This window comes from Ursus maritimus (assembly GCF_017311325.1).
Source record: "Ursus maritimus isolate PB19 chromosome X unlocalized genomic scaffold, ASM1731132v1 scaffold_X1, whole genome shotgun sequence".
In the NCBI taxonomy this organism is placed as follows: domain Eukaryota; kingdom Metazoa; phylum Chordata; class Mammalia; order Carnivora; family Ursidae; genus Ursus; species Ursus maritimus.
In genome coordinates, this window is record NW_024423319.1 from 78,656,132 (window position 1) to 78,671,988 (window position 15,857).

The 15,857-nt window shown below is 35.9% G+C and overlaps 1 protein-coding gene across 2 annotated transcripts in view; it reads left to right on the forward strand.

Moving 5' to 3' along the window:
* Positions 1-15,857, forward strand: part of WNK3 (WNK lysine deficient protein kinase 3) — a 152,144-nt gene that overhangs the window by 115,080 nt on the left and 21,207 nt on the right. The window contains exons 12-17 of one of the 2 annotated variants that reach the window (XM_008710830.2): positions 5,800-5,916; positions 7,168-7,323; positions 7,405-7,456; positions 8,728-8,865; positions 9,244-10,187; positions 15,598-15,829. In XM_008710830.2, coding sequence (XP_008709052.2) covers positions 5,800-5,916; positions 7,168-7,323; positions 7,405-7,456; positions 8,728-8,865; positions 9,244-10,187; positions 15,598-15,829 — 1,639 coding nt within the window. The remainder of the gene's footprint in view (positions 1-5,799; positions 5,917-7,167; positions 7,324-7,404; positions 7,457-8,727; positions 8,866-9,243; positions 10,188-15,597; positions 15,830-15,857) is intronic. The other variant, XM_008710831.2, reaches the window with a different exon arrangement.

Below are 15,857 nucleotides of genomic sequence, written 5' to 3' on the forward strand. Positions count from 1 at the left end.
TATTTACAGTGGGAATGAAGCATGAGAGACTATAGACTCTGAGAAACAAACTGAGGGCTTCAGAGGGGAGGTGGGTGGGGGAATGGGATAGGCTTGTGATGGGTAGTGAGGAGGGCACGTATTGCATGATGCACTGGGTGTTATATGCAACTAATGAATTATTGAACTTTACATCAAAAACCAGGGATGTACTGTATGGTGACTAACATAATATAATAAAAAAACATTAAAATAAAAAAAATAAATATTTACAGTTGTTATAGCTTGGATTGTCACCTTTATTATTTGTCATGTCCTTTTTTGTGTCTTCTTACATTTTTGGTTTTAATGTCTAGTTCGTCTGATGTGTGTATTGCTATTCCACTTTCTTTTGACATCCGTTGGCATGATAGATGCTTATCCATCCTGTCACTTTCAATCTTCCTATGTCTTTAGATGTAAAATCGGTCTCTTGTAGGCAGCATATAGATGGGCATTGTTTTCTTATCCATTCTGTTACCCTATGTCTTTTCACTAGAGCATTTATTCTAGTTATTACATTGAAAGTGATTTTCAATTACATATCTATTAGATATGTATTTATTGCATTTTATGACTTGTTTATGGCTGTTTCTGAAGATTTTCTCTAACCCTTGTGTTTTTCTCTTTCATGTATTGCTGATTTTTTAATGATATCTTTGGATTTCTTTCTTTTTATCTTTGAATATTAGTGGTTTTGACATATGCTGTAATGTTTGATATTTGATAAATTTGATATAACATCTGCATTATTGCAGTCTATATTAGGTTGATGGTCATTTAAGTTTGAACCCATTCTTTACTCCTGTCCTCCCCATGTTTTAGGTATATTTTAGTTCACTTTATCCTTTTTTTTAGTGAGTTCCTTAACTGATTTTTTACAGAAATACTCATTTTTACCACCTTTCTGTTTTCTACATCTCTACTGTCACTTTTACTTTTAAAGATTTATTAATTTATTCATTTGTTCGTTTTGGAGAGAGAGCGAGCACACGTGAGTGGGGGGAGGGGCAGAAAGCGAGGGAGAGAGAATCTCTAGCAGACTCCCTAGGGGCTAAACCTCACAACCCTGAGATCATGACCTGAGCCGAAATCAAGCGTCAGACGCTCAACTGACTGATCCACCCAGGTGTCCCATATACTGTCACTTTTGCTTTCTTTTTTCTGCTCAGAGTCCTTTTGAATATTTCTTGCAGGGCTGGTTTAGTGATCATGAACTGCTTTAGTTTTTGTTTATCTGTGAAAGTCTATCTCTTCTTTTATACAGAATGATAGCTTTGCTGTATAGAGTATTCTTGGCTGCAGATTTTTCCCCTTCAGCACTTTGAATAGATCATGTCACTCCCTTTTGGCTTGCAACGTTTCTGTTGCAAAATCTCCTGCTAGCCTTATGGTTTACCTTTGTAAGTTAAGAATTTCTTTCGTCTTACAGCTTTTGAGATCTTTTTCTTTGTTACTATATTTTGCAAATTTAATTACAATATATCTTGGTATCAGTCTGCTTTTGTTTATTCTGTTGGGGGTTCTCTGTGCCTCCTGGATCTGGATTTTGCTTCCTTCCCCAGACTGGGGACATTTTTAACTATTATTTCTTGAAATAAATGTTCTGCCCCCACCCCTTCCTCTCTCTTCTTCTTTTGGGCCTCCTGTTATTTTAATGTTATTACATTTGATGGATTCACTGAGTTCACTAAGTCTATTCTTTTTTTGCATAGTTCTTTTGTCTTTCTCTTGTTTAGCTTGATTCCTTTCTACTACTTTTTCTTCTAGGTCGCTAATTCATTTATCTGCTTCTTCTGTCCTGCTGTTCATTCCATCAAGTGTGTTTCTCATTTCATTTATTGTGCCCTTTATCTCTGCTATGTCTTTCCTTATTTCTGTGTTAAGGGTCTCACTCATGTCTTCCACTCATCTCAAGTCCAGTGAGTTTCCTTATCATTTTTTGCATTCTCTATGAGGTATGTTACTTATATCTCTGGCTATGGCCTTGTCCAGTTCTTTCAGCTGGGATAAGTTTTTGTGTCCTCATTTTTTCTGGCTTTCTATGTCTGTTTTTGTGTGTCAAGAAATTCACCTGTGTCTTCTGCTCTTGAAAGTAGTGACTTTATGGGGCGCCGGTGTGCTGTAGTCAGTTGGGTGTCCAAGTCTTCGTTTCAGCTCTGGTTGTGATCTCAGGGTTGTGAGGTGGAGCCCCATGCTGAGCTCTGCATCAGGCTCCCTCATTTTAGGAAAAGTCCTCCAAGTCAATCCAAAATCAGTATGAACATATGTCTCCTGTTTTCCTCCGGCTTTGTGTGAACTTCCATTTTTATGTTGCCTCTCCACAGCTTGCTGTCTCTTTAAGGGTGACAACCCAGCTATCACTTGCCCTCCTGGCTTGCCCAGTGCTGAGTCAGCTGACCTCCAAAGCTCCAGGTTCTAAGCCCCACTGGTTTTACAGACTCATGGAATTCAACCCCTCTGGTTCTTAAAGCCATACCTTATGGGGGTTAGTCTTCCTTGAGGACCTGTTTCTCAGCAATCTTTGTATGTACAGCTAGTCCCTCCTGCAGGCAGCCTTCTTCATCTCTGACCTTCCTGACCTTTGAGGTGAAGATTCTTCCCTTTATTTAGTTGTGGAGTTTGGTTTGCCAGTCTTTGGATCACTCTCCAGTTTATTGACTTGGATGTGGATGATACCTAGTTGAAAATACGGGATGGGATGAGCTCCGGGTCCTCCTACTCCACCATCTTGCCAAGCTCTGACTCTCTCTACTGCCCATTTTGTAATTGGTTTATTTCTTGTGTTGAGTTGTATAATTTCTTTCTTTTTTTTTTTTTAAAGATTTTATTTATTTATTTATTCGATAGAGATAGAGACAGCCAGCAAGAGAGGGAACACAAGCAGGGGGAGTGGGAGAGGAAGAAGCAGGCTCATAGCGGAAGAGCCTGATGTGGGGCTCGATCCCATAATGCCGGGATCACGCCCTGAGCCGAAGGCAGATGCTTAACTGCTGTGCCACCCAGGCGCCCCAATTTCTTTATATATTTTAGATAAAAACCCTTTATTGGATATATCATTTGCAAATATCTTCTCCCATTTAGTGGGTTGTTTTTTGTTTTGTTGATTGTTTCCATTGCTGTACATTAATTTTTTATTTTGATATAGTCCCAATAGTTCATTTCTACTTTTATTTCCCTTGCCTCAGGAAACATCTAGAACAATGTTGGTACAGCTAGTGTCACGGAAATTACTGCCTATGTTCCCTTCTAGGATTTTTATGGTTTGGGGCCTCTCATTTAATTCTTTCATCCATTTTGAATTTATTTTGTGTATAGTGTATGAAAGTGGTCCACTTTCATTCTTTTGCGTGTAACTCTCCAGTTTTACCAACACTATTTTTCAAAGAGACTGTTTTTTCCAATTGCATATTCTTGTCTCTTTTGTTGAAGATTAATTGACCATATAATTGTGTGTTTATTTCTGGGCTTTCTATCCTGTTCTGTTGATCTGTGTGTGTGTTTTTGTGCCAGTACCATACTGTTTTGATTACAATGGCTGTGTGGTATAACTTGACGTGGGGAATTGTGATACCTCTAGCTTTGCTTTTCTTTTTGAAGATTGTTTTGGCTAATCCGGGTTTTTTGTGGTCGCATACAAATTTTGGGATATTTTGTTCTAGTTCTGTAAAAATGTTGTTACTTTGATAGGGTTTGCATTAAATGTATAGATTGCTTTGGATAGTATGGTCATTTTAACAGTATTTGTTCTTTCAACCCATGAGCATGGGATATCTTTCCATTTCTTTGTGTCATCTTCATCTTCCATCAGAATTTTATACTTTTCAGAGTACAGGTCTTTTGCCTCTTTGGTAAGTTTATTCCAAGGTATTTTATTATTTTTGGTGTAATTGTAAATGTGATGCTTGCTTTCTTTCTTTTTCTGGTGATTCATTATTAGTGTATTGAAATGCAACTGATTTTTGTACATTGATTTTGTATCCTGTGGCCTTAGTAAATTCATTTATCAGTTCTAGTAGTTTTTTCGGTTTTTTTTTTTTAGGTTTTCTATATGTAGTATCATGTCATCTGCAAATAATAGAAGTTTTACTTCTTCCTTACCAATTTGGATTCCTTTTATTTGTTTTTGTCATTTGATTGCTGTGGCTAGGATTCCCAGTACCATGTTGAATAAAAAGTGGTGAGAGTGGACATCCTTGAATTTTTCCTCACCCTGGGGGGAAAAGTGTCAGTTTTTCATCATTGAGCATGATGTTTTCTATGGATTTTTCACATACGGCCTTTATTGTGTTGAGGTATGTTCCCTACAAACTTACTTTATTGAGGGTTTTCATCATGAAAGGATGTTGTGCTTTGTCATATGCTTTTTATGCATCTATTGAAATGATCATATGGTTCTTATTCTTTCTCATGTTGATGTGTGTATCACATTGATTTATTTATGAATATTGAACCACCCTTGCATCCAAGGAATCAATTCTGCTTGGTTGTGGTAAATGATTTTTTAAATGTGTTGCTGGATTCAGTATGGTAGTATTTTGTTGAGTGTTTTTGCATCCATGTTTATCAGGGATATTGGCTTGTAGTTCTTTTTTTTTTGTAGTTTTTTTATCTGGTTTTTGTATCCAGTTAATGCTGGCGTCATAGAATGAATTTGGAAGTTTTCCTTCCTCTTCTATTTTTTGCAATAGTCTAAGAAGTCATAGTCTCCCTTTTTAAAAGCTAAATATATCATGTACATTCTCCTGTGTCAGTAATTTTTCAGTAATGTAATATTTTCAATTGTTGTCTTACATAGTCCTTTATATAGAGATATAATAATTTAATAATTTCTTCTGTTGTCATTTAGGTTGTTTTTTTCTGTCAGTCTCTCTGTCTGCCAATCTGTGTCTTCTTTGTCTTTCTCCTTTTGTCTGTCTGCCTGTACATATCTCACTGTAGTAGACACTCTTGAACACAGATCTTTATAAACATCCCTGATTCTTTTTAATGCTTCTTTCCTAGAAGTTGAATTAATGGGTGAAAAAGTGACAAACAAAAACAAACAAAACAACCCAAACTCATTAATACAGAGAATAAAAGTGGTTGGCAGAGGGAAGTTGTTTTGTTGGTTGGGATGTACAGCAAAGGGAATATAGTCAATGACATTGTAATGACATTGTTTGGTGACAGATGGTGAGTACATTTACCATGGTGAGCACTAAGTAATGTATGGAATTGTTAAATCAGTATGTTGGACACTTAAATTCAATATAACTGTGTTGTGTATGTTAATTATACTTCAATTTAAAATAAATTAATAAAACTGATGAAAATATATGAAGATTTAAAAAATTTTGAAATACATATTGCTAGACGGGCTGTCCAAAAAGGCTGGACCAGTATACATTTCCAATAGCAGTGCATTTTCTTCTGTTTAAAGAGCCAATTTGTGGGATTAAGAGAATTTTGGAAATGTAGGACTGAACAATCTTTGCATTTTAGAAAAATAGAGTAACTCTTCTGACTTTTTTGTCTTTTTATAAAAGTTGTATTCCTTTTTCTTTCTCACAGGGTTCACATTTCTAATTTATATTTTGCTAATTTAACTCTTGTATTTGTCATAGAATGGGTGTTAAGACACTATTTCAATAGGGAAAAACAATCCTTTTATATTCTCAACAGTTTAAACTACTTTTCCGTATATTGAATGTGAGCTCATCTAGATGTTCCTTGGTAGGTTTGCAAAGAGAAGATAATAAATAACTGTGACTCTTAAATTGGTGAAATGTTTGTGCCCAGGTTTCAGTATCTGGAGACAATATGGTGGAGTGTCAACTGGAGACACACAACAACAAGATGGTCACCTTCAAGTTTGATGTTGATGGTGATGCACCAGAGGATATTGCAGACTATATGGTAAGTACAGTGAAACCAAATTATTTTCCCTTTAGTATTCTGTCTCTTTTTTTCCTCATACTCTCCCCTCATTTATTCAGAGCAATCTTTTTTAGGGTACCATTAGTTTTTAAAATTTTCACAGAGCAATACTACTCATGATCAAAAGTAAGTCACTGTACCTTCTTTTGTTTCAGTATATTTATCTCTAAACTTATTATAAGGGGGTTTTATTAAGAGGTTATCTAGGTCAATGATTCTTATCCCTGGCTGCATGTTAAAGTTACCTTAAGAGCTTTTTAAAAACAAATCCATTGCCTGGGTCCCTAATTAAATCAGACTCTTTGGATGTAAGGCCTAAGCATCACTAATTTGTAAAATACCCCAGGTAATTCTAATGTGTTAGCTACTGATACATCGTCTTACAAATAGGTATTTAAGTAATGCTCATCATTTCTTTTAGTTTTCATATTTTCTTTGAATTGTTAGGCTGAAGTTAGTAGTTTTGCCCTCTTTTTTTTTAATGCAGATAAGTAAGGGTGGAAGCAAGATTACATAATGCTTTTGTTTCTGCCAGTTTTCTTTAGATGTGCATTCCTGGAGAAACAGAATTAAGCGTTTTAAAAGTTAATAATATTGTTAGTTCTGCCTCTTGTTTAACATAATATTTTCTGAACTCTCCAGGCCATTCTTTATAACCTTTAGAGATGTTTCATTTTGTGATTTAAAAACTTTTGGGTTTGGACATCCTAGTGGTAATTGTAAACATTGCCTCAGTCATGTTCCTCAAATGATAATTTATAGAATGTGAGATATTTTTTAAATTGCTGGCTTTTTCTCTGGTAGGTAGTACCAATCTGACAAATGTCACTGATCTCAAAATAAGAATAAGTTAATGTTTTATGTGGCATTTTAGTGTGGTCGTTTTGTTTTTTTTTAAGATTTATTTATTTATTTTAGAGAGTGCAAGAGCATGAGCCAGGGGAGGGGCAGAGGGAAAGAGTCTCAAGCAGAGTCCCCTCTGAGTATGGAGCCTGATGCTGGGCTTGATCTCACGACCCTGAGATCATTACCTGAGCTGAAACCAAGTGTTGGACACTCAACCAACTAAGCCATCCAGGTGCCCCAGTGCCAGTTGTTTTTAATTCTGTTGTGGCCTTTGTATCTAAATACTTAATTTTCATTTATTTTTCTTTAAGGTAGTCACCATTGATACAACATTATAATTCTGAAGAAACTTAATTTAATAGACTTACTTTTACTTTTGGACAGGTTGAAGATAACTTTGTGCTAGAAAGTGAGAAAGAAAAATTTGTAGAAGAATTGAGGGCTATTGTAGGTCAAGCCCAGGAGATCCTTCATGTCCACTCTGCTGCAGATAGAGCCACCGGAATTGACTCCATTACTGTGGAATCCAACAATAGCCAAGTAAGAGCAGTTGTTTAGCAAATAGGTCTTCTCAAATATATATCAGGAACTTCTTTATTTATCTATTCATTTTTAATTCAGACAGGATCATCCGAGCAAGTACAGATAAATTCTGCATCCACTCAAACCAGCAGTAAGTATATTTCATAAAATTTACCATGTGGCTTTTGAAGCAAGACATTTGGAAACTTTAATTTACATATCTTCATCGGGAAAGATGTTAGCCAGTAAAGGAAATTGATAAATTGTTAATGTAGATTTTCCTGCATTTGAAAAGGTCTTTTTAGCCCAGATGTAAAAAGTAAAACCATTCTCCAGATTTCCTTCAAGTTAGTTCTTTATCCAATTAATTTATTTCTGAGTCGTTGCATGGTATGTTACCAGAAAAGCAGTCACAGTACTGATGACCTTTAATGGCTTTACACTTTGAAGTTAATTGGTAAGTTGGTTTTTTTTAACCACTGATATGATATGGACAGAACCTTTCTTAACTAATACCACTATGTTCTAAGTTTACCTCATGTTTTAATATAGTCATTTATATCTTGATTTCCTTCCACTAGTGTTATACTTCTACCTGCTGTGATCACTGATTAAGTTTTTGTAAATCAGATACTAGCTAAGCTTCCAGGGACTAAAAATGGGGTCTTCTGTTTTCTTTTCTGATGACTTTATCTCTCCATTCTTTTCAGCTCTGGTCATGGTTATATTTAGAGTATCTGGGAGGGGGCGAAGAGCCATAGACAAATGAGGACCTGTGAAGGAATTATAACAACATGAAGAAGCAACAGGTGGTGTGGGAGTCATGAAATCAGATACCATTGCCCTGAAATTTACTTTGTGTTAGGATGCCAGGGTCCTCCTCTGTTCTTTCTTGTTAGAAGGAATTTGAGCAGATTTCTGACAGATAAAGCATGGTAAAGTTTATAAAAAGAATTACTTATTTGAATAAGTTTACAAAGTAGGAGTAAAGATGTAGGGACTTACTTTATGTTTAAGTTGTCATACAGTAAAATTGACTTTTTTCTTTTGGTGTATAGTTCTATAAATTTTAATACTCACAGATTTGTGTAAGCATCATCATAATCAGGATGCAGAACAGGAGATATAGGCTTTATTGGAGAAAGTGCTTTCCATTTTTTCCCAAAAATGTGCCCTGCTTCTAATTGCTATTGATACAATGTTTGTTTCATAGATTTTAAAATCCTTCCCTAACTATATTTTGTGCTTAGTTCTTTAGAGTATTTGCCAGCATTGGGAGGTCTGGTCTTATAAATTACACATATCCTAGTGCTGTTGGAAATGGAGATACAAGACAAATTGGTGTTTTAACCTGGTTTCCTTAATAGGGTAAACATGTTGACAATAGCTTAGCATATTGATTTTTGCTAATTCTTTCTACAGATGAATCTGCTCCACAGTCATCCCCAGTTGGTCGGTGGCGATTTTGTATCAATCAAACAATAAGAAACCGTGAGGCTCAATCTCCTCCTTCTCTTCAGCAGTCCATGTCTACAGTTCCTGGGCTATCTCTTCTTCCTGGTAAGTGTTCATTGTCTGCCAACTTTCTCCAGACTTGGAGGGGTTACAAAATATACACCATATCTTTAATTTGTGTTCATGGGTATTTTATTCTTATGAGAATTTTCATAAGCATTTTTGAAGATGTTATTATTAGGATATAATTTAAGCCATTTTAAAATGTAATATTTTAAAAAATATAATGTTTATGGAAAAAATAAAGAAAAGGTTTTTATTCCTTGACAGGTTGAATTCTGTGTATTTTGAGTCTTATTTACAAGACTTATTCTCACCCATTCTTGTTTGTCCCTTGCTCCTCTTGTCCCCTTTGAGTTTGGTTACTAGTCCATGCTATGTATTTATTAATATGTGCCTAGCTATTCTTTGTTATTGTTCCAGGTCCAAGAACCACAAGTAATAAGGAAATATCACAGGACACACTGCCCACTCTAGAAAGTAATCCATGCCAGCGTGTACTTTTTGCCTCCAAATCAGAACTCAAGGATGTAGTTGATGGTAAGATTTCTGAATATGCCAGTGTAGAAACTAAGCAGCCAGCTATATTTTATCGAGTGGAGGATGACAGGCAGATAATGGCACCAGTTACTAGTAGTTCAAGTCATGCAGCTACTTCAGTTTGTGCAGTTCCAGTTGAATGTGAGGGACTCACCAACCAAGCAGGCATATTTCTACCTGTATATTCATGTCACCAAGCTGCCAGTCAGGCCGATGTACTTCTGGTCCCTCCTGGCGAGTCAACTCAGATTGCTGGTAACTCTCTTACAACTCTGGCATTTATGTCTGATCAAAAGCCTCAATCCTTAGCAGTGCAGCAGCCAACTATGGATGCAGAGTTTACTTCCCAAGAAGGAGAAACCACAATGAACACTGAAGCAAGTTCTCCTAAGATGGTCATTCCCACTCAGACCCCTGGCCTTGAACTGACTACCCTTCTACCCTCTACTATCCTGGAATCAGATGGGGAAAGACCTCCAAAAATGGAGTTTGCAGACAACCGAATTAAAACTCTGGATGAAAAATTAAGAAACTTGCTCTATCAGGAGCATAGCATATCTAGCATCTATCCTGAGAGTCAGAAGGATACCCAAAGCATAGACTCTCCATTTTCTTCCTCTGCTGAAGATACGCTCTCATGTCCAGTGCCAGAAGTCATAGGCATCAGTCACAGTGGAATTCAAGATAGTCCTGCACAGTCCCCTAATTTTCAGCAGACAGGCTCTAAGATTCTGTCTAATGTGGCTGCAAGTCAGCCTGCTAACATATCAGTATTCAAAAGGGACCTGAATGTGATAACTTCTATACCCAGCGAATTATGTTTACATGTAAGTATTATTCTTTCTAATCAATTACTTATCCTTATTCTTTTAAAGAAATTCCTTCTTTTCTAACGTTATATCCTTTGAAATGGAATTGTCTATGTCACAAGGTTCTGAGGTCACAGGTATTTAAGAAGGCCATGACTTCGGCTGCAGGTGCCTGGAATTTCTAAAGAGAGACGACAGAAGTATCTTTGGTGAGAGAGCCCTCTGGTGAATTAGCTAGGAACTTGCAAGGATGGTCTTTTTTCGTATTAGTGACAGAACAGGACTAATTTATAGATTGTTTTAGTGGGTGGGAAGATCTGGCTTTTAGATTTCCACTTAAAAGTGCCCGTTACCAATTTCCTTTCTTAAAAGTTTATGGTTTTAGTTTAATCTTGTTTGGTGGGTTTTATTTGGAAAAAAACTTATTAATTTTTTAAGTTTTTATTTAAATTCCATTTCACATCCAGTGGAATATTAGTGCAGGAATACAAGGTAGTGATTCAACACACCCACATAACACCCTGTGCTCGTCACAAGTGCCCTCCTTAATCCTTGTCACCTATTTAGCCCATCCCTCCACCCACCTCCCCTCTGGTAACCATCAGTTTGTTCACTATAGTTAAGAGTCTGATTCTTGGTTTTTCCTCTTCCCCTACCCCATGTTCATTTGTTTTGTTTCTTAAATTCCACATATGAGTGAAATCATATGGTATTTTTTTTAAGTTATGTAACATAGGAACTTAATTTCCCTTTCTATTCCTTCAGATCACAGGGGTAATGACTATCTCGTGTTTATCTACTATTTGGTACTTATCCTTCTTAAGCTTACATGGATCTATTTACATACCTATAACTTTTTATTTACAAAAATAGGATTGTGCTATATGCATATTGGTCTGCAAATTTATCTTTTCATTTTATAGTATATCATAGATATATTTCTAAATCTTCACCACTGTATCTCTTTATTGTTATGAGTACTATATGTGTATATAAAGTAAAATGCATCCCACTTCCAAACCTATAGACATAGCTATTAATGAATCTTTGCAGACATAGTTTTAATTAACATACAAATACTTGTATAATCATGCTTCTTTTTTAAAAAGATTTTATTTATTTATTTGAGAGAGAAAGAAAGCATGAGCAGGGGGAGGGGTAGAAGGAGAGGGAGACCCCCCTGCTGAGTGGGGAGCCCAACTTGGGGCTCAGACCCCCCCAAGATCATGACCTGAGCCGAAGTCAGATGCTTAACTGACTGAGCCACCCAGGCTCCCCAATCATACTTCTTTATTACATATTTAAAATGACATAGATATATAGGTTTATATGCATATACTTCTTTACATACCTGTGCTGTTCTGCATTTTTTTCAGTTATGAACATTTATCCATGTTGGTACACGTAGTTCCACCTCACTTATGTTTTTTAAACAATGGCATAATAGTCCATTGAATAGCTATAACTTAAATATTTATATTGTTGTAAACTAGTAATTTTAAATTATGTAATTAATATATAAACAGGAAAGCAATTCAGAAAGAAAATTAATTATATTAACAACTTCTTATACCCTATTCTGCTCCCCAAACACTGTTAAGTTCCTCATTTTAATTCTTGAAGTCATTGTCATTAGTAACTTGTAAATAATAGACTTATTCATCTGTTTTTTGATATAATAATTTTAGGCAATATCTAATAATTCACTGCTATGAAGGGTGAGGAAATTACTATATTTTCCCTTTCCTCTTCTTTCCCATACATCTCTCAATTTTTATTACTTGTATTACTTTTTAACACTGGCAAAGATTATAACATCTGCATTTTTTTTCCTTTAACATTGGTTGTGCTTTGTTGGTTGATTCGAAGAATCAAAGGTCAATAAACAGCATTTATATTATGATTATATGTGTTACCTGACGATCATGTAATATGACTGGAACCATAAAAAATGAAATATAATTTTCTGTCATTTAAATTTTGTTGCTCAAAGGACACTCTTTCAAGCGTCGAGGTCAAATGGATTCTTTTGTTTAAGTGTCCATTGCTACTTCTGGATCAAACTTACTTGTCACTATTTCTGGTGTCCTAGAATTCCTTTTTTCCCTTCCATGAAATGCTTCCATGAGTAATATTTTTAAATATGTTGCATGGGTGACTAATTTGTTTTTTTTTAAGTCCAAAAATGCCTTTATTTTGCTTCACACTTGATTAAGTATACATGGTAGGGTCATTTTGAGTTAATTTTTGTATATGGTGTGAAATAAGGGTTCACCTTCATTCTTTTGCATCTGACTATCCAGTTGTTCCAGCACCATTGTTATTCTCTTTGTTGTTATTATAAATGGAATTCCTTTTCAGATTTTTCATTGTTACTGTATAGAAATACAACTAATTTTTAAGTGTTAATGTTGTATCCTCCAATTTTGCTGAGTTTGTGTATCATTTAGGATTTTCTGTATAATACATAAGATCATGTCATCTGTAAAAAGAATTTATTTCTTCATTTCCTGTTTTTCTTATCTATTAACTTTTCATTGCATGCTTTCCATCTCTTTGTCCTTTTGCTTTTTTGTACTGGGAGAATTTCTCAATTTTTAAGCTGTTTCCAGTCTCCTATTCAGCTATATTTTTTATGTCAAGGATTCTATTTTTATTTTTAAATTTTTATTTTTATTTTTATTCATTTTTTTAGAGAGGGGAAGAGAGAAGGGCAGAGGGAGAGGGAGAGAGAGAATCTTGAGCAGGCTTCACACTCAGCACAGAGCCCGATGTGGGGCTCAATCTCACAACCCTGAGATCATGATCTGAGCTGAAATCAAGAGTTGGATGTTTAACCCACTGAGCCACCCAGGCACCCCAAGGATTATATTTTTAATATCCAGTAACTTTTTCTTATGGTTGTATTATCTTCACACATCTTTCTGGAGATATTAAAATCTTATTCTATGTTATTGATGCTATTTCCTTGGCTATTCTTCTTCTTGTTGAATTGAGCGTTTTCTTTCTTTTTATTTATTTATTTATTTAAAGATTTTATTTATTTATTCGACAGAGATAGAGACAGCCAGTGAGAGAGGGAACACAAGCAGTGGGAGTGGGAGAGGAAGAAGCAGGCTCATAGCGGAGGAGCCTGATGTGGGGCTCGATCCCATAATGCCAGAATCACGCCCTGAGCCGAAGGCAGACGCTTAACTGCTGTGCCACCCAGGCGCCCCTCTTTCTTTTTAAAAATTTTTATTTGTTTACTTTTTATATAGGCTCCACACCCAGTGTGGGGCCTCAACTCATGACCCTGATGAGATCAAGAGTCACATGCTCTACTGACTGAGCCAGCCAGGCACCCCTAGTGTTTTCTTATAGTGTTGATTTCCCATAAGTATTTGGTGATTCTTAGACTCATCTTTTCTTTTTCCCCTGTAAGATTCCTTGTTTGTCTCTCTAAATGCTATGTATAATTGGTGTAGCCTTCCTCCAGTAATTTGGGGAAAGGCATGGGACATGCTTTTTGGCTCTCAATATTACAACTTTTCTCGAAATGCTGCCTAGAGGGTAGCTTAATAGTCTTCAAAGGTGGAAGGGCTTTCCCTTCCTCCTGGATGTTATCTCCTTCCTACATTGCTGATTGGGTGACAAACATTTTCCTCTCAACACTCCTATTTGGGAGAAGATGCCTCTGCTATCTTTTGCTTGCTGTAGAGGTAGGGAGGGAAAGAAGAACTGCCTGGCTATTCTCTCTTTGGCACCCCAACCAGTTTACTCTCCCATTCAGTGAGTAAGTCAAGATCTCTCTTTTTTTTAATATTTTTTATTATATTATGTCAGTCACCATACAGTACATCCCTGGTTTTTGATGTAAAGTTCGATGATTCATTAGTTGCATATAACACCCAGTGCACCATGGAATACGTGCCCTCCTTAATCTTTTTGTGAAGCCCAAATTCTAGTGGGGGAAGATAGACCCTAAACAAATAAATAAAGGAAAGGCCTATGACAGAATGAATAGGAGATTACTTTATATAGGGTGGTCAGGGAAGAGCTTGTGTGTGGTGGTAACATTCATAGGTGGAGACCTGTTCAAGGAACCAAAAGAAGTCCAGGAAATAGGAGAGTGTTATGAGATGATGTTGAGGCTGATAGGAGATAGATTGGGCACAGCTTTGTAAGCATTCTAGCCAATCACTCTTCCTTCTGGTTGACCAGGGCTCTCTCACTGCCTATATCTGCAACCCAAGTTTGCAGCTTATTGAAATAGTTCCTGCATGTGTCATGGGCTGCGTTTTCCTCCTTTAATCATATGTGCATGTGTCTATGTCTGTTTTTTCTGTCATGTCTATGGATTTGGATTGATAAGGTAGGCTAGAACTTGTTCTTAACTTACCATCTTGATCCAGTTATTACTTATTAAAAATTTTCTGTAATTTCAGTGAGACCAATGTAACATTTTTCTAAATTTAATATTACTGAGGAATTTTTTCTCTTCATGAAAGTAGCATTATTACTAGTCCAGAATGAGACTTTTTTTTTTCCCAAAATAGGACTTTGGAAAATAAGAACTGATTGTTCAGAATTTTAATAACTGCCGACCTGCCCTGAGTGTTAATGCTTATTCAAGACTCCAGTATACTTAATACCACTTAGGCTGTCTTCCTACAGACAAATGCTGAATCCCATTCTTTGAACTTTTAAATACTCATTTAATTTTCTAGATTAGTAGAGATGATTCTCATGTTTCCCGAAGTTGTGTATTTTTTGTATTAATTATCATAGAGGATTTACTTTTCAAGTACTCATTTAGAATGTAACAGTTAATTTTGACATTTTGTTGGGAGGGATGGGAGACAAGAAGAGGAGAGTGACTTCATAGCCAGCTGTGACCTGATGTTAACAATTTTTAGAGCAAGAATTTGAAATAATTTTAAGGCCCATTGTAAATTTCTGTGTGCTTACATAAAGTAAGAAATTTCATTTGGTAATATTTCTTTATAAATCTAAATGCCTAGATATCTTGTTTTTCTATGTTATCATGTGAGTTAGGCATCCTTAACTCTCTCAAATAATATGAGCATAAATGAAAGTTTCATTTTAAGAGCATAGGGCTTCAGTAACCTTTTTTAGTAAATGAAGCATATGAAGGAAATAATTTTAATTTTCAGTTTTCAAAGTTGCTATAATGAAAAATAGTCTAGGATGGAAGATTAATATTCTGCTCTTTATTTATCTGAAGTCCAAATAATATTTTTAAAGAAAGGGGAAGGATTAATTCCTATAAGTTGAATACTTCAGATTCACTCTGATATGCAAGTATACATAGCATTCTATTTTTGATTACTGATTAGTCCATGCAAGAAACTCCAGTGGTATAAACAACTGCTTCACCTTACCTAAATTATTACCATTTTGGTTTTTTTCTTTTTGTCTCCATTAGGAGATGTCCCCAGATGCTTCACTTCCAGGGGATCCAGAGGCCTATCCTGCTGCTGTGTCAAGCGGTGGAGCCATTCATCTGCAGACAGGAGGTGGATATTTTGGCCTAAGCTTTACTTGTCCTAGTCTCAAAAGTCCTATTAGCAAGAAATCCTGGACTCGCAAATTAAAAAGCTGGGCATACAGGCTACGGCAGTCAACCAGCTTTTTCAAGAGATCAAAAGTCCGTCAAGGTAGTGTGCTTACAGTCAGGGACATAGA